Source organism: Carassius auratus, chromosome 4 (assembly GCF_003368295.1).
Source record: "Carassius auratus strain Wakin chromosome 4, ASM336829v1, whole genome shotgun sequence".
Taxonomy (NCBI): Eukaryota; Metazoa; Chordata; class Actinopteri; order Cypriniformes; family Cyprinidae; genus Carassius; species Carassius auratus.
Window position 1 is genome coordinate 1,896,942 of NC_039246.1, and position 24,066 is coordinate 1,921,007.

General features: G+C 38.2%; 2 protein-coding genes across 3 annotated transcripts in view; both read right to left on the bottom strand.

Moving 5' to 3' along the window:
- The window catches only part of LOC113066531 (gastrula zinc finger protein XlCGF57.1-like), a 1,043,158-nt gene that overhangs the window by 35,003 nt on the left and 984,089 nt on the right, over positions 1 to 24,066 (bottom strand). The gene's annotated exons all lie outside the window — the stretch shown is intronic.
- On the bottom strand, positions 9,619 to 23,759 carry LOC113066397 (oocyte zinc finger protein XlCOF6.1-like). Of its 2 annotated transcripts, none has more exons than XM_026238305.1 (3): positions 23,718 to 23,759; positions 17,263 to 17,512; positions 9,619 to 11,212 (listed from the first exon to the last, which is right to left on the bottom strand). In XM_026238305.1, the coding sequence occupies exons 2-3, from the start codon at positions 17,489 to 17,491 to the stop codon at positions 10,140 to 10,142; spliced, it is 1,302 nt and encodes a 433-aa protein (XP_026094090.1). In that variant the 5' UTR covers positions 17,492 to 17,512; positions 23,718 to 23,759; the 3' UTR covers positions 9,619 to 10,139. The 2 variants fall into 2 exon arrangements, with proteins under 2 accessions (XP_026094090.1, XP_026094087.1); XM_026238302.1 differs by having other exon boundaries at positions 23,722 to 23,758.

A 24,066-nucleotide genomic window follows, 5' to 3' on the forward strand; every position in this document is an offset into this window, starting at 1 on the left:
GGTCAAAAAGTGCTTTAGTTTTCGAGATACCCCTACCGGAGGTAGAACTAAACCCAACAATGTTTTTCCTCATCTCTAAGTTCTCCCTCATATGAAATGGATTCTTGGCTAAAAATATTTTACTGCTAAGATTGTTAAATTAACAGATATTGTTATACACCCCAAAACCAAAAAAGGACCAAAATATAGCCTGTCCGTATGGGAGTTAAGGCACATAAACTAATGCAGATCAATCACACAAGCTCTGACAGCTTTGAAACTTGACATGTTTGTAGTCAGGAAGTTGATTTAACTACTAGAAAAGACTGGATGTGAATATCTTGATGTATGGAATAAATAGAGACATATAAACATACACCTAAAATAAGCGGACATGCAAAAATCGAATATCTATGCAGAATGTATTTTTTTACTTTAATGGTTGCTTTGCCAGGGATTATCATAGAAACAAATATGATGGCTTGTTGGAAAGGTGGGTTGTGCTGAATCCAGCAATACCAAATATGTAAATATAGCATAACAAATAGGAGTGTTCTGTCACTCAATGTATGAGGTGTCCAAAATGAACCAAAATGGAATACTGTCATAATTTAGTCCAAAGCCCATTATCAGTGGTGAGAAGAATGCTGAGATATTCAAATATAAGATACATCTAATAATGAAATATTTCATATGGCACCTTGTACTATATGGACACAAAGACTGAAATAATCGAAAGATAACACCTTACCATAGCACAAACAGGAGACCAGGAGTCAGGATTGCAGTTTGTACTTAAAGAGCTTTTTAATAAAACTATAACTTTACTTCACTCAATACAAAACAAATTACTGTATTACATAAACAAATTAAAATTTAACTAAACAAACAAACACTGTGGGGAAATGAGCTAAGTATTCTCTGGCTGTTTATTTTTGATTTTCTAGCAGCAACCATTTAGAACAATAACTGATTTTTGGTAGCCATTCTGAGGTCAACCCCCCCATGATGTCACAGCTGCAACACACCACTGTCACTCATCCACATTGTCATCAGTGACAAAGTGGGTCATATTTTGACAGTCTGGGAAAGGGCAAGAGCAAAACTCTGTGCAGGTCAAGCCCACTGAAAGACACTGGCATTTGGTGACATCGGTGCAGTTTCCGTCTTTACAGTAGAGATCGGTGATGTCTCTAACTTCTTTAGGTGCTGGTGCCTTCTGGAACATTACAGGTTCAATGCACCCATCTTCACTGAGCCTCCATCCTCTTCCAACTGGGTTCCAGAGAAGAGGTTTGGCCAGGTGGCTGTGACACCACACTGCTGTTTGGTACATTGCTCTCAGCACATGTTGCTGGAAGGCATCTTCTGTAGGGGGTAGATTTACTGCTGACAAATCTGTGGTAGATGCTAATGTGTACCTCAGCTCATCCAGGTTGGTGCAAGGATGCCCATCCACCTTTTTCTTTTGACCATACAAGAGGAGGGCATACCTTCTTGCCACAGGCAAAGCCTCTTCCAGTCTACCAGAGAGTCCAAATTTGGTCATTTCCTGTAACTCACAAAGATGGGTCTTCAGTCTTATGAGGGCAGTGGCCTTTCCAATTCTGTACAAACTGCTTGTGGTGTCACAACCTGTGAGGGCGTGGCATGCAGGTAAACACTCACAAAGCACTGCTCCAAGCTTCTGAGCGATCAGACAGATAGGGAAGAATCTTTCCTTAAGGCCATGTCCAGAGTGCATAAACACTGCTGAGGATCCAAACATCCCTTTGCTTGAATAGTACAGAAGCAAAACTAGTACATCTGTATCATCACATTTGACAATTAGACGAGAATGTGACTGTGCAAGGTGTATTGCATGTAACACCAGCCTCGTGTCAGCCTCCTCCTGGTCACTGTAAAGATCTTTCAAGCAGTAAGTGCCTGACTGGCTAACCCTCTTAACCTCCTGACCATTTTCAAAGCCACCTGCCAAGATGACAGTGTTCCCTGAAGAAATTCTTGTTGGCCCAGTACTGGTGATGTAGGTGCTGACAAAGCTACATAGAGCAGCCTTGTTTCCACTGCTCCGGAGGTATTTTCTGTAGTTTGGAACAGTTGTTTGTCCTGTGATGATATGTGATTGTCTGCTGGTATGAATGGTGCCTCTTCTTTGTCTTTCAAGATCTTTGATTGAGTGTTGGTGGTCATATCTATCAAACACTATAACAAAACAGCTGTTACCTTCCTTTCCCATTAAAGTTGCGATCTTTTTCCAGACACACTCACCCAGGTCATTGAATGTTTGAAAGAATGACTCATTTAGACTTTGAAGAAGAGCCATGCCATCAATGATGTATGCTGATGGTTCTTTGACATTTGGCAGCTGCTGTGTCTCTTCAACAACAGCCTCAAGTTTTTTGGCCAGGTCAGCTTTTGTTGTCTTCCTCATGCTTCCATCATCAAAAAACAAAGAAGGTGGGACAGCTGCGAGTTCGTGAGACATCACAGTCTCCATGGACACCTCTCTTTGTTTGGAGACAGCCAGTAATCTTCGAAAGAGCACGTCTGAGTCCATGTGGACCTTTCTAGATATGCTGACTCCAACTGATGTTTTCATGTCCTTGAATGTTGCACACTGGTTTCTTTTCTCAGGCTTTCAGAAGCTCTTTGTTCTTTTTGATTTTGCCAGACGTTGTTCAATAAAAATGGCATTCTGCTTCGCACCATCTTGGAGGAAGCTTGAGAGCTCTTTTGCAACTTTCTCAGATGCAACCTGACCACTTGCAATGTTGATCAGTTCCTCAGGAATGCTATCAAGATCAAAGGGATTCTGCTTCTGCTCCACAGTTTCCATTATCTTCTGTATGTCTCTTTCGTCTCGGTCCATTCTGGAAGCTCCATGCTCCTTGTGTGCTTTCGAACTCTGATCATCAGTGTCACAAAGCTCTTTCATGGCATCCACATATGCTGTTGTCACATGTCTTGTCATCAACCATCTTGTGAGAGCTCCTTTTCGTAATGTGAAGCCAACAACCCCACCCTGACTCTTGCCTTCTCGATTAATGGTTTGCTCCAGTGCTTGATCAGTAGCCACACAGTTGAAGCTTCGATGCTCAGACCGGCGAACAACAAACCCACCTTGCTGCATGAATGTGTATGCCTCTGGTTGTTCATGTTTAAGTGCTTTCATTTCTGCAATATAGACTGGCATGTACTTGCCATAATTGGACCTGCCAGCAGCTCTAAACCAAGGCATCACTTCACACATGCAATTAAGGTGAAGTTGAAAGTCAGCTTCACGCTCCGAACGAAGAATCCTTAGCAACAGATCAGCACCACTGAGGAACATTAACCAGTATCCAAAGGTTGCTGATTGGTTAACTCCCTCATTTATGAACATCTGGATTCTCTTCTGGATCTCAGGAAGTTCAGTCTCCACCTCACTGATGAGCTGTTGAGCAGTGGCCTTGTCATTACCATGAAATGCATGCTGTACATCTCGTAGGATTTGCTCTTGTGCTTCAGTCATTGCACATTGGCCTTGTTTTTCAAGCCATGATTGCATGGCTTGCCAGAAGAGCCTGAACAGAGCTTCAGAAGCTAGCTTTATGCTTCTTACTCCTCTTGCCAGCTGTTTCCCTTGAAGCAACTGTCGAGCTGTTCCATCTGCATACACATCTGACTCAGTATGTCAAAGAGTCCACCATCGCCATAGAGTTTTCCGATGCTTGCTAGGTAAGCCATCGTGATATGCATACCTCGCAGTCTCATTGTGATCTTTCCATGTAAGGGCGATGGTTTGCTCCACAAGATCTGTTGTGCTTTACTATAAATAGCAAGGTCTGCTGTCACAAGAATATGGTGCTGTCCCAGTTCTGCAGCAAGCTGTACAAGTCGTATCATAGATGTGTAGATGGTGGACAATTCTGACGGTGATTCTCTTATGAAGGGCAGGTAGAGTACACTGGCTACTGAACAAGCAGTGTCTGACGTGAAGGCATTAAATGCAGACCAACCCGGGACATGCTGCTGATTCTCAATTACATTTCGGGACAACTTCCATACCAGATCTCTGTCTTCAGCTGCTTTAGAGATTGTTGTGTTTGTGTGCAGTAACTCAGGTTGGGCAAGTTCAGGTGGTTCGGGTCGCTTTGTAGATTTGATGTATCTGTAATCACAATTGAAATGAGAGGATAAGCTTATGATCATTTGCACTGAATATCAAATCACTTTTAAAACCTCACAGCATACATTCATATTGAACATTTAATTTGCTGTTCATGTGAATACCATAAAATGAAATAAAAAAAATAAATAAAAATAGATATCAGAGAAAAAAGAATTAACAGAATTTACCTGAAAAGTTTATCTCCATTCATATCAAACGTGTTTAAGGTTGTGAGGGACCTCTGTGGAACCCGTGCTAGGCATTTATCTGCTGTGGAGACTTGGCCTCTTCGGAACACAACAGACGCCATAGCATGAGTTGTAGACTTCCCATCCAGGGTGTCTTCATTTTGGTCAAAGTTGTCAATAGCTGCATCAACAATTCCATGTTCAGCGACTCCAGTGAGGCCAGTTGGGATGTAGACACCACTCTCTGTCCACCAAACTCATGATTTATCAAAATGGCAAGTCCCAGTGTGATTGGCGTATGGATGTGACAGCTCTGTCCAATGAGATCATGGCAGATTGCGATAACACACAGATTGTCCTTTGAAGTTGGGTCATCATCACATGTTTGGTAATCTCTGTGGGCATCTGAATCAACACACCAGTTGACAAAGTCATACAGGATGTTGGGTACATACTTGCTGCATTGGAGACGTGATAGATGGTCACTGCTGACATATGATTGACTGTCATGCTCTACCTGCTCCATGCTTTTCCTCAATATGTCTGCAGCCCTGTGTAATATTTGGATTTCAGAAAGACTCTGACTTGTCTGTGGAAGTGTTGTCTCACAGTCTACTGTTATTTCTGTGAGTTTAACAGCTTCCCTCAGTGCACAACCTATGGTCATACTATCTGAGCAGATCAGATCTGACTCTCTTGGACGTGGAACAAATACAAGCCTGTCTTTGTAATGTTGTATCAGCTTTTCCTTTAGTTTCCAGGATCTATATTTATTGTGTTGAACTATGGACACACCTTCTTCCTCAGCAATGGTCTTTAGTACATTGTCATAGCTATCAGTCAAAGAGTTGAGGGTCCTCACTTTCATATATTTGGACAATACTGTTTTATCAATGTCTTCAGTGAGCTTAATAAAGGCTTTGTCATAGACATTGGTCTGCTTTTCTGATTCTTTTCTTCGTCTGGCAGCTGCTATATTTCGTTCAGAGATGTAGTGTGCAAGGCACATTTTATGGTATTTGGCATCATATGCAAAGAGATCTGGGCATGAAATAATTCGCAGATGTACATCTTCATCGAGTCTTTCAGAAGCTGCCCAAAGGACCTTGTCTCTGGTACTTGCACCTGTACCAGTCGAAATGGCTATCAGAGGTTCTGGTCTAGAGCTGGCCTTGGCACAAATGAAACAATCTCTCCGTATTTTAAATGATGTTGTATCAGCCCTACTCCTTCTTGGTGCAGATGTGCTCTCACTCTCAACATTTGCAACTTGCTGCTGCTCACTGATTTTTGTCTTACTGCAGTAGTTCGCTCTACATGATACATGATATGAAACTTTGATTTTGGAGGAAAGTATGTCATCTGTGTATGGAGCCAGAGTTTTATGGACATCATCATCTCTTTGCTGAGCAAGGGTAAGTATGCGTTGGAGGCCTTCTACTGTTGGATTTTGGACATAGGGATCTTTTTTTTTGCCCTTTTCAGAATGTTTCCCACAAATTATGCAAAGCTTTGGATCCAGTGTCTGTAGGACATTCTCCATAATTCAAGAGACTAGTGAAAAGGAAAAATTATATAAATTTCAGAATTTTTCATTTTTTCATTGAAATGCAAATGAAGTTGAATTACACATGCAACATTAGTCAGAGGGCCAAGTATTTTTTTTAACTAAGCTAAGCAGTTTCTACAACTAGCTATTTAGGTACTTGTATTAGGCTAGGTAAGCCTTTTCATTTAACATGATATTTGTAATGGTTTACCTGTCTGGTTAGGAAGATATCAATAAAGATAATTAGCCTAACAGTAGTAACCTCACTAGACCAAAAACTCAAATGAAATATATCTAATTGATTACATTTATATCTCTGATTATTCTTATTTACTCAAAGATCACACCAATGGGGTGAAGTAAGCAGTGTAGGCTCTATTTCCCACTGCTGGTCTGGACAGACAAAAGCTAACAATATTATTTTCCATTATTCAGTAATGACTTGACCAAAACAAAATTCATTTGGACTCCAAAACCATTATTTTTCAGGAAACAAAAATAAAACTGATATTTTTTTATTTTGAGTTATTAAACATTGTGTCGTTAAAGCTGGTATTATACCTTATCAGGGCTCTCAAGTTTTGAAGACAGGCAAGAGTGACATCCCCCGCAACCCCGCCGTCAGGGGATCAAAGGGAATGGGGGTGTTCCATTGATAATAATAATATTATTAGTGTTTTTGCTGTTAATATTAATAATTGCTCAGACTTGCAGAAGAAAATATTTGACAAATGACACTGACAATTTAACCAAATACAAAGCGTTTATTAAATTTCCATTTATTAAATTTTTGTTTGTGTGTATGTGAGTGTATGTGAGAGAGAGAGAGAGAGATTATTACTGGTGTTGTTTTTTGTAAGTGTTTGTTGCCTTTTTGGACTCCTTTATCATTTGTGGTGTTGACTCCAATTGAGACAGTTCAGCTCAAGCCCAGCCATTTTAAGGGTCATGATTGAGGACAATGTCCTGTCCAGAGACAAGCTGTTTTGTGTTGAGGTTTTGTTCAAAACAACCATCGAAAATACCCTCTCAGCATCAGCATTAGAAAGTGAAAGGACTAAAACCAAGCCCGCGATCATTGATAGCCTCCCAAATTGGTTCAAGCCAGTCACCTTTGAAAAAAGGAACCAGGGGCCTCTATTTCTCTAATTTTTTCCCTTTATCATAATTACAAATGAGCAAGTTATATTGTGTGCCTATGATTTAATATAATGTAGATTATATTATATTATTTTTATATTATACTAAATATAATGTGCCTACCATTTTCGCCACCTTCTCTGGGCCAGCATCCTGTAACCTGGCATTTTTGGTGGGCTTTCCTCTCAGGGTGAATGAAAGGATGCTTAGTTGCCTTTTACCTGATATCTTTGAATGACAGATGCAATGATTAATGCATCCATGGCCAGGACATATGACATGATTTTAAAAGTGACCTATAACATCGACTATGCAATGCACTTAACTTTAATTTGTTTAGTGCTAATAAAATTATAAAGCTATTGGAGAGAGGTATATTTATAATGTGACAATATGTCAGTCATTGAGTGATAACGAAAATCTGACTAGGCCTAGACTACTTGTTCTGAGCAGATGTTGCCGGTGAACAGGCTATAAAACTGTTGGCTAAGTTACAGACACTCATGAAAAACTGATCCCAATTAAATGGAAAACATTCTCTAACAGCAGTTGTCATTGTGTCAAAGAAGTTGTGAATTTGTTGTAACATTAAAACAAGAGATCATGACTTTGTGCTCAAAGTGATGCTCGGAGCTCCAGTGGTTTCCTCTGTGGGTGAACTATTCCAGGATATGCTTTTTTTCATTGGTTGTTGCGTTAAATCTTACCCAGATACAATAGTGCTATTTTCTGATTGTTCATTGTGTAGCCAATTTTTTTTGATTGGCTGATCAGTGGCAGGTTCGAGTAAGAACTAGGAGACACGCTTGATTCCTTCCGGTTCCATCTAGAGCGGCGCGGCATATTAAATATATTAAAAATATTTTTTTCTGCATGAGAAATACAATTTGTGGCGGGAGTGCGTGACAAAAGACCGAAATGAGTGACTGTCACGCTCAATGCGTGATACTTGAGAGCCCTGCCTTATATTGCTATCATATACTGTTGTATAAGAGGGTAAGCTGTCATTGATAAAAGTGGTGCGGACACAGACGTAGCTGCTGCCAGCAGTTCATCAAAGTCGGTCGCGTTAAGCCTTGACCAAAGCTAACGACTAAGGTTACATACATGTTCCTAAACTCCATTTTAAAGGTTTAAGAGCAATAAAAGTCAAGCAGAAAAATAAAACAAAAAGATGAGGTGAGCTGTAATAGGAAGAAATTACTCTAATCTGCACGCAAATTTGTCTTCGTGGCTCGCGGGCTTCCTTCTGCACCAGAGCATTACAGCTATTGATTTTTAACAAAACAAGCCTACTTAAATGTATCTAACCTTACTATTTTCCCTCGTTATTGTCTAAAAAACAGAGTTATGCAAAGACAGGTTTACTTGGCGCCAGTAGACAGACCTTTTTCTCCCATAAATAAAACGTGCTATCTTAATTGGGGTATTTTACATGCACAATGCCAACTTCAAATAATAATAAAAACAATAATTTAATGCTGGTATCCAAAACATTTAATTCAATACAAGTTATATATTAGATACATTTTAAACTTCAATACACACATATAATAAGCCTAGTAATAAGTAGACATTAAAAAATACATAACTGATATCATAGTTTAACACAGATAAAATCAGATTTAAGGCTTGCTTTACTTGTTGCTCGTCGAGGATTTCTCAATCGTTGCGACTTTTAATCCTGAGGAGACAAAATGCCCCGGAAGCTCCTGCCACGGAGTGATTATCAGACAGTTGAAGTGTCCAATGGGGTTAAGAGATTTGCTCTCAAGATATTTTCAACACATTAGATTGGTTAATTTGAAAAAAAAAAAAATAATAATAATAATAAAAAAATTAAAAATAAATATATATATATATATATATACATATTGGACATATACAGGTTTCCGCGATATTTTAATAAAAGTGTTCCATTCAAATGATTAAACTGAATATGTGTTTCATATGAATTGTGTAGTATATTGTACCTTATTAAATGTATCATTATTACATTTATCATAAATATAGATCAGCATTTACCTAATGTAAGTTACTTTGCAGTAACAATGAATATCTCAGCATTCTTCTCACCACTGTTAATGGGCTTTGGACTAAATTATGTCAGTGTTCCATTTTGGTTCATTTTGGACAACTCATACATTGAGTGACAGAACACTCCTATTTGTCATGCTATATTTATATATTTGGTATTGCTGGATTCAGCACAACCCCACCTTTCCAACAAGCCATCATATTTGTTTCTATGATAATCCCTGGCAAAGCAACCATAAAGTAAAAAAATACATTCTGCATAGATATTAGATTTTTGCATGACCGCTTATTTTAGGTGTATGTTTATATGTCTCTATTTATTCCATACATCAAGATATTCACATACAGTCTTTTCTAGTAGTTAAATCAACTTCCTGACTACAAACATGTCAAGTTTCAAAGCTGTCAGAGCTTGTGTGATTGATCTGCATTAGTTTATGTGCCTTAACTCCCATACGGACAGGCTATATTTTAGTCCTTTTTTGGTTTTGGGGTGTATAACAATATCTGTTAATTTAACAATCTTAGCAGTAAAATATTTTTAGCCAAGAATCCATTTCATATATGGGAGACCTTAGAGGTGAAGAAAAACATTGTTGGGTTTAGTTCTACCTCCGGTAGGGGTATCTCAAAAATTCAGGGGCATTGTCACTAGCCTATACTGTCATGTTAATCAGGGGGCAGTAAATCTGAAGACTGAAATACAACACGATTTTTGCCAAGTTTTAAAAGTCGAAGCCAGTTTGCAAATTTAAAAGTAAATCACATCCAGTCATCAGAGATTAAAAACGTTTGATATTTTAAGCCAATTTTAGAACAAATAACGTTTTCATTTATCACTCATCTATGAGGATTAAGGCACATGTTTCCGAGTTTGTTGTGATCAGAACAACTTTACACTCTGGTACTGTGTGATCTGTTTAGTGTACGATGGCCGGTTTTTCTCATTGACTATTTACAAAGTTATAAGTTAGTGTATAATGCCCATTGTTTGTAAAATCGTGTAACTCATACAGGTTTGGAACAACTTGAGGTTTAACTATGTTTAAACACTTTAAAATAAGATAATGGCATGTGATGGCACACGTGATTGTTAAGTTTTCTTTAGATCTGAAACCTCAGGGAAACATGTTAAAGTGTTCATTTCACTCTGAATTCTCAATTTCTCTGCAGTGTGAGTTGTTACATGATTCTTAAATTCGTTCCTGTCCGTGAAACTCACTCCACACTCATGACATATAAAACTGTTCTGTCTTAAGTGAATCCTCATGTGGGCTTTGAGGTTTCCATTCTGAGTGAAACTCTTTCCACACTGCTGGCAGGTAAAATGTTTCTCTCCTGTGTGAATTCTCATGTGGACTCTAAGGTTTGCTGGTTGATAGAAACTCCTTCCACACTGAGGGCATATGAATGGCTTTTCTCCAGTGTGAATTCTCAAGTGGATCTCAAGGTTTGCTTTTCTAGTAAAACTCTTTCCACATTGTTGACAGGTGAAAGGATTCTCTCCAGTGTGAATCCTCATGTGTAATTTGAGGTCTCCTGGTTGATAGAAACTCTTTCCACACTCATCACATACGTAAGGCTTCTCTCCTATGTGAATTTTTATGTGTGCATTAAGAGCTTGTCTATGTGTGAAACTCTTTCCACACTGAGGACACGTGTAAGGCTGCTCTCCAGTATGAATTCTCATGTGGCCTTTAAGACTTCCTTTTCGAATGAAACTCTTTCCACATTGAGGACAGGTGTAAGGCTTCTCTCCGGTGTGAATTCTGAAGTGCCTTTCAAGGATTCCCTTTAGAGCAAAACTTACTCCACATTGAGGGCATGTGTAAGGTTTCTCTCCGGTGTGAGTCCTCATGTGGTCTTTAAGGGATCCCTTTTTAATGAAACATTTCCCACATTGTTGGCAGCTGTAAGGCCTTTCTCCAGTGTGAATTCTAGTATGAACTTCAAGGTTTCTTTTTACATTGAAAATCTTTCCACACTGTTGGCAGGTGAAATGACGTATAGCTCTTGTCTTTTGTGCTCTTTTTCGTGTAGAAGTCTTCTTAGTCTGTGAGCAACTTAAGTTGGCGGTTTCTCCAGTGAAGCCATGATGTTTCTCATACTGATCTCTGTCTTCCATTTCATTCTGTTCTTGACTCTCCTCTTTACACGAAATCCAGTCTAAATAAAAAAGAAACCAATACAAGTTAACGCCATTTTAATGACACAAAGCAAGAGACATTAATATATTTACACATATGAACCATCAAAACCAACAACGTGTTCTAGACACCACCAACAAGCTGTGGTTGGTAATCCTCTTCTCAGTACTGATAACTCTTTGCTTTTTTCAGGAAATGTCCCAACTCCTTTTCAAACTGGCAGTTATGAACACCTTATGAAACAGCTTGATTAAGGGAAACTGGTTAATTACAGACATCTCAAATGCCGAGAGACATCACAGACAAGTATGGAGTGCCACAGGGCTCACTACTAGGTCCTCTGCTTTCAGTGGGTTCAATTCACTTCGCAAGAGTAAACACAAATGTGTGTGTGAAATAAGCATATGAATGTTTTCAAAATAATAATAAGAAAAAAACTTATACTAAATTTTAGAATTCAATTTATTTAAAATTTGTGAAATGTAGGAACAACTGAATCCACATTTATGCAAAAAAAAAACATGTTTTCAAAATAAGAATAATACTATTGCTAAATTGTATTCTACATTTATTTAATACACAAATTTAAAAGAAAATGAGCGCTGCACGTTTCAAAGTCTATTGCCGCGCTGCTTTGTGTTCTGCCGTTACACAGTAAACAGTTCTAAACATGCCTCCTGCTGGCAGAGAATGAATGTGCATTTTCAATAAGTCTGTTGTTGCGAGTAGGGTCTTTTGAAACTTAGACTGAATTCGGAATCATTCAGCAATGAATCATCTGCTGTGAGATGAGCTGTGTTTACTACTAAAATGTAAGTGACTTAATATTATTGTGTTTGCTTATTGAACTATTAAACATTCTTAATGGTGAAAATGTTGTGTGATGTTGCATTTCTAACTGTATTTTAAAAATTAAAACATTTCATTTAGAATTTGTACCTCAACATACTTGTCTGGTGTTAATGAAGCTTTTTTAACGTTGAGCTCTGAAGTCCATGTGATGGGGCTCGGACAGTAATTTTAAAGCTAATACTTTGTTTAATAAAAAGTAACACAGCACAAAGCTTTTTGCAATTACTGGATGGCAAGTGCGCTTCAAATAAAATCTCTTTATTTAGCTGCATTCAGCTTTCTGTCTTCTCTGATCACTTCTCCAGTCCCTGGCACTGAAAAACAACCCACTACCAAGCGTCACCATTGGGATGGTTTTATGCAGGTGAAAAGCAGAAATCAGGGTTTCTGAATCTTTACTGAGGAGAAGCTTGAGTTTGGTCACTTTGCTATCAAGCCCAGATTGCTGGAGTGATATTTGTCCTTCTGTAAGTTTCTCCCATCTCCATTAAAGGTCATGGAACCAGAGAGACCATCACAGTCTTGGTCACCTCTCTAACCAAGACCCTTCTTCAATTGCTCAGTTTGACCAGAAGACTAGACCTAGGAAGGTCCTTCCTTCATTAAAGATTATAGAGGCCAAATGGCCATGTGAACCTTTAAAACAGCAGAATCTTGAGCCCCTTTAACACTGCGATTCCAGCAAATACACAGGTAATGTGTCCCGGCAATTGTTCTCTGGTCACACTGCCGGTAATTACCCGGGATATGTGCGTGCTTTCACACACAACCCGTAAAACACTTGACATCAGGGCGTGACGTGTAATGTACGAGTCGAAAGCGCTGAGCACGTAATACTTTCACTGAAGCTAGCGACCGATCTTAGCGTCAGCGCTTCCTTTTTAATAAATTTACAAAGTTTTCATAAATCAGTTTTTTTGCTTTGTCATTATGGTAAGTGGGGTGTAGATTTATGTGGGATTTTTTTTTAAAGCACAAATTTGTTTTTTAACACAACATAAAATGTGAAAAAAATTAAGGGGTATGAAGGCTTTCTTTAGGCACTGTTTATATGTATTAGTGGTTCATACTATTTTATAGCACTTGCTATTCAATACTTTAGGCTATATTATTATTTTTGTCAATATATTCAGGTTTTTAATTCAGTTATCTTGGAAAGAGACTTGTGTCTGTGCAAGACTTCAGTTCATTATCTGCAGCTTCACTTCTAATGTCTGACCCACAGTCAACGGTAAAACGAATGTGGCACAAATTTGTTTGATTATTAGTAACTTCATAAATGTAAAATAATTTGAATACAAATACTCATTTACAACATCTAGCAGCACAACGAACTGTTTTGCACAGCTACAGTAAATAGGCTTAATGGAGATTGCGGACACCCCCTCGAACACACAAGTTCACACCAACTCTTAGTGTCAACGCTGTCCCACAACTTTCATCTTCTACAAATTAGCCCAGACTTTAGATCACTACATTAAATTCTTCAGCAACAAAGTGGTCAAATCGCTGTTTGTGAAGTAACTATTGTTACTTTATTGTTCGTAGAGAGAGACGCGCAGACGGAGGTAAGTGTCTCTCTCACACACACACCTGTCTCTCTTAATTGATAATTAAATAAATCCTATAATTTTAGTAAATATTATCTAATGCAATATTTAATCTCTTTTTGAGGATTGAAGCGGAAAGAGCCATAACATAATATAATGTTACCCTTGCAGTTAAATATTGCACTACAAACATAATCAGTTTTTAGTTGTCAATGCTTGCACATGTAAGTGGGATGATGCACGGCTAGCTGTGCATTACATGATTTTGATGCACTTCGCAGAGGCAACTCTGCTTCACAGTGGATTTTCCTTAATTGTCAGTTATAATAATCAAAATTAAAAGAAATAATCATTTGAAATATATCAGTCTGTGTGTAATGAATGAATATAATACAAAAGTTTCACTTTTTGAATGGAATTAGTGAAATAAATCAACTTTTTGATGATATTGTAATTATATGACCAGCACCTGTACACACACATGCATGTATATATTTAAGATAAATATGTTGTTTCTATATTAAATATATTTATATATGATATAAATTACATGAATAAATGTAAATTGACATATTTTCCAAATTTAATAATGTATGTTTGTGAATGTGGGGCCCCAGAGGAACCTCTGTCCAAAGTGGCTAATGGACATCACCTTTTCACAGCAAGTTCTGCTACACGTGCCAAACAATGAGCAATTCTGTGCCAAGACTGTAGCTAGACTACAAACTCTTTATTTTAAAGGGGGGTACAATGGTGTTTCGTGTATTCAGAGTTGTTCACAATGTTAAAGAGATGGATTCTCATGCTAAACATGGCCAAAGTTACAGTGAATGCAGTTTATATGTTTCCTCATGTGTCAGATGAGTTTCAGGCAGGCCGCCTGTTGCTTTCCACAAGATACTTGCAGCTTTGTAAATAAGCAGGAATGAGAATAATTAGGCTTAAGGATAGGATATGTGTTAAACAAGAGACAGACTGTGATTTTTGTTTTATAAAATGTATAATTTAATAAGTTGTATAAAATCAGCTGTGATTTGTTGATCAGTGTTTGTTGTTTTCAGGAAGCAAGAGACCCCTTTTACTGACCATCATGTAGAGGTCAAATTTCACCATTTAATTTCCATATTAATTTCCACATCCATTCTGGTGACATTCTAAAGGTTTATAAAAATAACTACTTGCACTATTTACACTGATTAATTAATAAAAACAAAACAAAACACAGCAAAATCTATCGACAGTTGTGGAACACACCTACAAATCAACACTTATTCATCTGCTACATCAGAAATTAATTAGAACTGTTTGAGAAAGGATTGTGAAATGTTTCAGTCGACATATGACCCATTCAACATGGAGTCGATGTGCAATGTAGACCAGGTGTTTGATGGTGTTCTGGCCGTAGGACTCAAGGTTGCATGGCTTTTGAAGGGGTGTCTCTGAACAGTCGATCACACATGTTGTATTTGGGAATTGTTGCCTAGATTGTCTCCCTGGGAAGCCATGGTATGTAATCCCTCATGTTCTCCTTCGTGATGTCAATCCAACATGAAACCACCTTGCTTACAATGGACTGAGAAACACCAAACCTTTCAGCAAGATCACCCTGCAATAAATTACGACGTAGCTTCATCAGAGTCATCAGGATCCGATCGCAAGTGTGTAGCTGGAAGCTGTTGGTGTATGAACTGGACCTGGTAAGGTGCTCGGCAACTGAATGAAATGCATCCAATGTCAACCCTGTGGAGAGCTGACAAAGGTTGTTTTTTCTCAGCAGAGTTCAGTACAATGGCACTGTGTTCCCATATCAGCTATAGGTGGCTTCAGGTTGAGTTGTGTTTTTGAACTGTAGTTGTGATCGGATGGATCCTCCCATTGTGTTTCTGCATCACAGTTCAGGGCCATGTGTACATCTGTGGAAATAATTAAACATTTTTACATTATTACTTAATACACATCAAGATAATTAATATATGATGGGACCCATGCTTAAAACAGTGTGTGAGAGAGATGCATTATAAACTAACACAGTATTCACACTTTAACTGTAGTGTTCAAACGTAGGTCAGTTTCTGAATGAGAAATGTAGTTAGCTGGCCTGCTATCACCTGCAATCTCTGTAACAGGAATAATGTGAGCCATTGTAATGTTCCATTATATATATTGTACTTTCATAAATATAAAATGGTAACACTTTAGAATAAAGTTCCATTAGTTAATGTTAGTTAATGTATTAATTAACATGAACAAAAAATGAATAATATATTTATTACTGTATTTATTCATCTTCGTTAATGTTAGTTAATGAACATACAGTTATTCATTGTTAGTTCATGGTAATTCACAGTGCATTAACTAATGTTAACAAGCACAACTTTTGATTTAAATAATGCATTAGTAAATGTTGAAATTAACATGAACGGACTTATAAATGCTGTAGAAGGATTGTTCTTGCTTAGTTCATGTTAACGAAAGTAGTTAACTAACATTAACTAATGGAACCTTATTCTAAAGTGTTACCTATAAAATAAATTAACATAATAATTTAACATTATTAATATTAAATAAATAGATGGTAAAGGGTAACCATGCAAAATTCGTTGTACTTTGTTTGTTGATCTTAAATGTATTCATAGAACAGACTTCATAAATCTAACTTTAAACGAACAAGCACATAGCTAGCTAAATTAACGTTAGCTTACCTGATTCTGACAACCTTTTCATCCCCCGGCGTGACTTTACCGGGACATCGTAGCCGAGCCATTTCTCGGGGTGTTCGTCAGTTGGCCTCCCGTCCATGAAATGGTACGAACACACATAAGGATGGTTTGGTGGGCGCTTCAAATTTAGCGCCTTCATCCATCGCCTCAGGTGCTCCTCTTCTTTAGTGGTGGATGTCAATTGTAAAGTGCCCCACAACACTCCGAATGTTTTTGTTGTTCGAAACATTGTTGGTGCAGTTGTTCTTTTAATACAATATGGCAGGCCCTGACTGAGCAGATAATACTTGACATTTTAGGTTCTGTTCTCTAGCTTAGGTTGTTCCTTCTCAGCCGGAAGTAAGATGACAAAACGAATGCAATGGCAGCATCTTTTGTTGCCATGAAAAATAAGGTGAATAGTGAATATGCCTAAAGAGAGAATGATTTTTATTGGTTGTTTTTGAATTGGTGAGTTTTTGTTAAATGTGAGCCAAAAATCATCACAATTAAAAGAACCAAAAGACTCAAACTACTTCGGTCTGTGTGCACTGAATTTATTTAATACATGTGTTTCACAATTTGAGTTAAATTACTGAAATAAATTAACTTTTCCATGACATTCTGATTTATTGAGATGCAACTGTATGTATGCTTGTATATATATATATATATATTTTTTTTTTTTAGACATTGACTGGTCACAATCTTAATAGACAAGGCACAAAATTGAGGTAGATTTATACAAATGTGGGTTTCAAGTGTTTGTGATTCAGGTGCACAGACACTATATTTGACAATTCACACTGAAATCTAAATAATGAGTGTTGATGTAGAAATCCTACTAACAATATGAGAGCATTTGAAGGAAAAATGATGCATGACCCCTTTAAATGAAGCAATGAATGAAGCTGAAGAGAGGGAGAAAGCTGCAGAAACACCTGTTGTATTTGAGAATGAAAACCAACCTGTTTGTGTCTCAGTCTCTTCATGTTTGACCCTGAATGTCTCCTCACTCTCCTCTTTAATAAACTCGATCTTTGTTTGTGTCTCAGTCTCTTCATGTTTGACTCTGAATGTGTCTTCACTCTCCTCTTTAATAAACTCCATCTTTGTTTGTGTCTCAGTATCTTCATGTTTGACTCTGAAAGCTTCTTCAATCTTCACATCTTCACTCTCCTCTTTAATAAACGCCATCGCTTCAGGAGCTTTTCCTGTCTAAGATGAGAATAACAGAGTCAGTCAGATTGAGAGCTAATGGTCTGGTTAATCACATAAATAAATAAAACACTCCAACTATGCCAATCAATAATTTACAAATTAGGAAATTAAGCTTCTTTAACATATGGCTCATTCCTGGTATGCGGTAACATTTTGGCTTCATAAGTGTTGGAAAAACTGATTTTTATGTTGTTGTTGTTGTTTTGCATTCCACTAAAACAGTTTAACTATTAGCAATGGATACTGGTCAAGCTCTGTGTAATGTATGTACTATTGGGTATCAGCATTCTGTGATAAGCCTGCCCTCTAGTGGTGACTCATAAAGTGACGTATTGAAGTTAACAGTTCAGAGTAAAAACAATGTGAGTTAACACGACTCGATTGTCTGCTGTGTGTATCATTCATTCTGCCAACATACACAACAAAATTGGCGACGAGGTCTGGATCAACAACTACAGATGCGTCAACAAGACTTTAATGGACATGTAACAGGAAGAGATTGTGAAAAGACAGCGTGAGTCACATGAAAGAAAGAGAAGCCAATTAAAGTGTAAAGCTAAACTGCAAACGAGCAAAAATGTCAATGATTGGAACAATCACCGCTTTTGATAGTAATGCTGAAGATTGGGGAACTTATGTGGAAAGAGTGGAATTATACTGTGAGGCTAATGATGTTGCAGATGATAAGAAGGTGGCTGTTTTGCTGAGCGTGATGGGAGCAAAGACGTATGGACTGCTCCGTAGTTTGTTAACCCCTGAAAAGCCAGCGGATAAAACATTTCAGCAAATAGTGGACATTCTAAATGAACATTTAAACCCCAAACCCCTATTAATTGCGGAAAGATTCAGATTCCATAAGCGTAACCAAGCAAAAGGAGAAAGCATTCCTGAATATATAGCTGAGCTACGCCGATTGTCAGAACATTGTCAATTTGGAGCTGGACTGGCAGATGCATTAAGAGACAGGCTTGTGTGTGGAATGCACAATGAAAGCACACAAAAAAGACTGTTGACAGAAAAAGACTTGACACTCGATCGTGCACTGAACATAGCAATATCCATGGAGACTGCAGCAAAAGATGCATTGGAATTGCAACAAAAAACAATGGAATGTGCAACAAATAAGCTGTCACTGAAATTGGAAAGAAAACAGAAATGTTATCGCTGCGGAAAAATGTCTCATGATGCGAATGACTGCTGGTTCAAAGATAAAGAGTGCAGAAAATGCCATAAAAATGGGCACATCGAACGTGTATGCAAAATGGGCAGACAGAGGATACAAAAAGACAGAACACACAAAGTGAAACGTAAATCCGCCACTGTACATCAAGTTACTGAAAATGAAACAAACACAAGTTCAGGTACAGATGATCTTTCATGTTTGGAACTGTACAGTATTAAGGAGACTGATCGAAGAGTTATTTGGCTTACACCAGAAGTGTCAGGAGTCAAACTAAAAATGGAGTTAGACACTGGATCGGCCTTATCAGTCATCTCAGCAGCTGATTACCAGCGACTGTTCTCAAAAATACCACTGCAAAGCACATCAGTGATATTAAAGACCTATACTGGTGAAAAAGTGTCTCCGAAAGGGAAATTACCAGTAATTGTGAAGTACAAAGAAAATCAGCAGCAACTGAACTTGTATGTGTTGGAAAATGGAGGGCCTGCATTGTTTGGACGTGAGTGGCTGAGGAAAATACCTGTGGACTGGCACACAATAAAAAACCTGGATGTGTCCCAGCAAGTCAATAACAAAGAGACACAAAAGACCCTAGTGCAAATTTTAGAAAATGCAGAACCTGTGTTTCAGAAAGGAATAGGAACACTTAAGGGAATAAAAGCAAATCTGGAGTTGGAAGAAAACACTTCTCCAAAATTCTTTAAAGCTCGCCCAGTCCCGTACGCAATTCGTCCCAAGGTGGAGGCAGAGCTGGAAAATTTGGAAAAAATGGGAATTCTGACAAGGGTTGAATGGAGCGAATGGGCAACACCCATAGTCCCAGTGATCAAAAAAGGGAAAGCAGGAGATGTGCGTATTTGCGGGGATTTTAAAGTGACCATTAATCCAGCGCTTCATGCAGTACAGTATCCCCTGCCACGCATTGAAGACATTTTTGCATCCTTGTCTGGTGGAGAACACTTCTCAAAAATTGACCTAGCCCAAGCTTACCTCCAAATGGAGATGGATGAGAAATCCAAGAAATTCTTGACCATCAACACACATAAAGGGCTCTATCAGTACAACCGTCTTGTTTTTGGAATTGCCTCAGCCCCTGCTTTGTGGCAGAGAGCGATGGACCAGGTGTTGCAGGGTATCCCGGGAACGCAGTGTTACCTGGATGATATCATTGTAACGGGGAAGGATGATTCAGATCACCTCCAAAACTTGCAACGGGTGCTGATGAGATTGTGTGAGTATGGACTAAGAGCCAACAAAGAAAAATGTGAGTTCTTTAAGTCTCAGATTTCTTACTGTGGTCATGTGATAGACAAAGATGGTCTACACAAGTCACAAGACAAAATTGAAGCTGTGCTAAAGGCGCCACACCCACAAAATGTGTCTCAACTGCGATCATATCTCGGACTTGTGAACTATTACCACAAATTTCTTCCAAACCTCTCCACTGTACTACATCCTTTGAATGCATTGTTGCAAACAAAGACACAGTGGAAATGGTCGGACAGCTGTGAACAAGCTTTCCAAGAGACCAAAAGGCTCATAACTTCTGATGTAGTGCTGACACACTTCAACCCATCTATGCCTATCAGACTGGCGTGCGATGCATCACCATATGGAATTGGCGCAGTGCTGTCACACAAGTTTCCAGATGGCACTGAAAAACCGATAGCCTTCGCATCTAGATCACTAACGACAGCAGAACGTAACTATGCACAAATAGACCGTGAAGCACTTAGTCTCGTGTGGGGTGTAAAAAAATTCCACCATTATCTGTATGGTCAAAGGTTTACCCTGATCACAGATCATCAGCCCTTGGTCTCGATCTTCAATGTTCGGAAGGGTGTCTCAGCGATGGCCTCAGCACGGCTGCAGCGTTGGTCACTCTTTTTGGGTGCTCACCAATATGATATCGAGTACAAAGGCACCAAACTACACGGTAATGCTGATGGCTTGTCACGTCTTCCACTAAAGTTGACAGAAGAGTCAAAGGCGATGGATCCAGCTGACGTGTTTCAAACCTCAATTGTGAGTCAGTTTCCTGTGACAAATGCCACTATTCAGAGAGAAACCCGCAATGACCCAACATTGTCTAAGGTCTATGATATCACTGTACATGGGTGGCCGACAAAAGGGAACTCCCTATATCCAGCATTCGCAGCGAGGAGAGAACAGCTTTCTGTGTGTCAAGGAACTCTAATGTGTGGCTTACGAGTCGTCATTCCCTCCAAATTGCGCAGTAAGATGCTGGACACACTGCATGAAGGACATTTGGGCACTGTAAAAATGAAAAACCTTGCCTGCAGTTACATGTGGTGGCCGGGAATTGACAAACAGATTGAGGATCTGGCAAAGGCTTGTCCAGGATGTCAAAAGACACAGAACTCTCCGCCATTAGCTCCCTTGCATCCCTGGGAATGGCCGTCAACACCGTGGCAAAGAGTGCATGTCGACTTTGCTGGACCATTCAAGGACTCAATGTTCTTGATCGCCGTGGACGCGCATTCTAAGTGGCCTGAAGTTGTTCTAATGAAGACAACCACATCCGAAAAGACTGTTTCTGTGCTAAGAACAATATTCTCCAGAAATGGGCTGCCAGAACAGATATGCACGGATAATGGACGACAGTTTGTCTCAGACGAGTTTCAGAAATTCATGAAGCTGAACGGAGTCAAGCACATTACTTCCGCACCATACCATCCTGCCACTAATGGCTTGGCAGAAAGGTTTGTACAAACCTTCAAGAAAGCAATAAAAGCAATGGATAATGACACTATCTCGCTCCAACACAAAATAGACAACTTCCTTTTCATGTACAGAAATGCCACTCACTCCACGACTGGTCAAACACCAGCGATGATGTTCCTGAAGAGGAATTTAAGATCTCGTTTGGATCTCATCAAACCTGATGTTCGACGAGATGTAGAAAACAAACAATTTGTGCACATGAACAATAGACAAACAAGAAACTTCCAAGTAGGACAAGAAGTCTTAGCACGTGACTACAGACTGGAAAAGTGGCAGCCAGGTACCATCACCACCAGAACTGGACCCTTGATGTACACAGTAAAGGTTGGAGACAACACATGGAGACGGCATGCAGATCAGCTGGTGGATCGGCAGACAAAATCCTCGCTGTTACCTGTTTCTGATTCACCTGACAATGTCCCTGATGTAAATGACAAGGTCAATGATGCTGTTGAGACTGCCCCTCTTACCTCAGTTAACACGAACGATTCTGAACCACAAAATGATGAACCAGATGGGACGATTCCAGTTACACCTGAACAGCACCCAGGTTCACAGAGACGTTATCCTGAGAGATGTAGGAAACCTCCCCAAAGGCTTGATTTGTAGTTGTGTTTTAGTTGGCAACATTGTTCAGGTTAATTGTAAATGTTATGCAGTAAGTTTATAGTTATGTATTTCTTGTTTCTTAGGTTGATTAATCTAGGGGGGGAGGAAAGTGTAATGTATGTACTATTGGGTATCAGCATTCTGTGATAAGCCTGCCCTCTAGTGGTGACTCATAAAGTGACGTATTGAAGTTAACAGTTCAGAGTAAAAACAATGTGAGTTAACACGACTCGATTGTCTGCTGTGTGTATCATTCATTCTGCCAACATACACAACACTCTGGGACTCAATAAATAATAATGATGGGAAGATTGTTCAGACACTGGCCATGAACATATTCCACCCTGTTAGGGACATACAGATAGTTATCACAACATGTTAAAATGTAAATGTTGAACAATTAAAATGTATTGGATAGTATATGTCCTTTATGCCATCTTATTATTTTTTATTTTAAAAACAATAACAAAACAATTATTGATGAATAGGATGTCTTCATTATTAAGAACAGATACTTTTGTGCCAATTTTTGCCAAAAGGGTTGTAAATAATAAAAAATTAAAAAACTCTCAAAAACATATATATGCTGGTAGTGCTCCTCACTTCACAAAATAAGACAAAAATATGCCAAACATTTAACGTTGCTGGAAAGGAGGAGGGTGGATGGAGTATAACAGGGTGGAACACCAGTGTTTACATGGTTTTCATCTGTAATGTGTGGAACTGCACCTATATAACATTGTTTCATAAAAATAATGAATAAATAATCATAATCCAGATTTCCTTTGGGGGAGGGACACAAAAAATAGCGAATAAATTATTTTTTTTATTTAAATTTGATTAAAAATAAAGATGTTATAAATCATGGACAATATCATATACATACTAATATATATATATATATATATATATATATGAATTACAGTGGGAAAAACTAATTATGTCACTTGTATAAAATGGTCTCAATGAAATTGCAGTCAGTTTTGGAAGGGGAGAAAGTATGTACTAACAGGGTGGAAAATGACTTCAGAGACACGGTTATTGAAGAAAATTGTATATAAAAAAAACACTATATTTTCTAATGATTTATATGTATGATTAGAGGCAGTTTAGCCTAGTCTATAAAATAATTAAAACTAATTTTGAGGTTTTTATAATTTATATTTATTTTGGAAGTTGATTACTTTGCACTGAGGACATAATAAAATTGAATGCATATATCAATGTTTAAAATACTAAATAGTTTTTATAATTTCTATTATCCCTGTTTAAGTGATAAAGAAGACCTAAATAAAGCCATATCATATCGACTCATTTTAAAGAAAATATGATTAAATAAATCATTGGAACATAAAAGTCACTGTATAACAGGAATGGCCCATATAGTTTGAATAAAAACAAGATATTTAATGGTTGTATGTTACTACATACTCTTTCTTTAAATTGTCATTCATTAAAATACGCTCGAGTTTGTTTTCGTTCTATTGAACTCTGTCGTGAATCCTGTCTGTCGAATCAGTGCGCGCTGCTCAAAACAGAGGTGCACTATTGCAATGTTTCACTGAGTAATAATGGATTAACAGTACATCACTTGTAAAAAAAAACTATTAGTAGACTGAATGTGTTGTATCTATTTAAACACTTTAAATGATTAAAAACACAGACCTACCTTCAGCCGAACCACAACAGAACAGGAGCGCGGCGCAGTTTTGTGACGTCTTGGCACTAGTTCAAAATAAAAGTCCCTTTCACTGACTTCTGCGTCTACAGTCAGAATCATTATTATTATTTACATAAAAACAGCAACAAATAATTAAACTTGTGAGAGTTTTATTCTTGTTGAAATAAATATTTTTAGGTACATCATGTCTGAAATAGTGTCTTACACCTCTAATATGTGATAATCTTTGATTATATGATTAGTTAGGAGGACAATAGTTACCCGAGATATAACTATATGAAATCTGGAATTTGAGAGAGCACAAAAATCTTTCAATTTGACCAAATGAAATCC

What these genes read in the sequence shown, in the direction of transcription:
- LOC113066397 (XM_026238305.1), bottom strand. Translation starts at nt 17,491, where the DNA reads ATGGCGTTTATTAAAGAGGAGAGTGAAGATGTGAAGATTGAAGAAGCT. An exon ending in AGAGACTGAGACACAAACAG is followed by an intron (nt 11,213 to 17,262) that starts GTTGGTTTTCAT and finishes TTTTTTATTTAG; the next exon opens with ACTGGATTTCGTGTAAAGAG.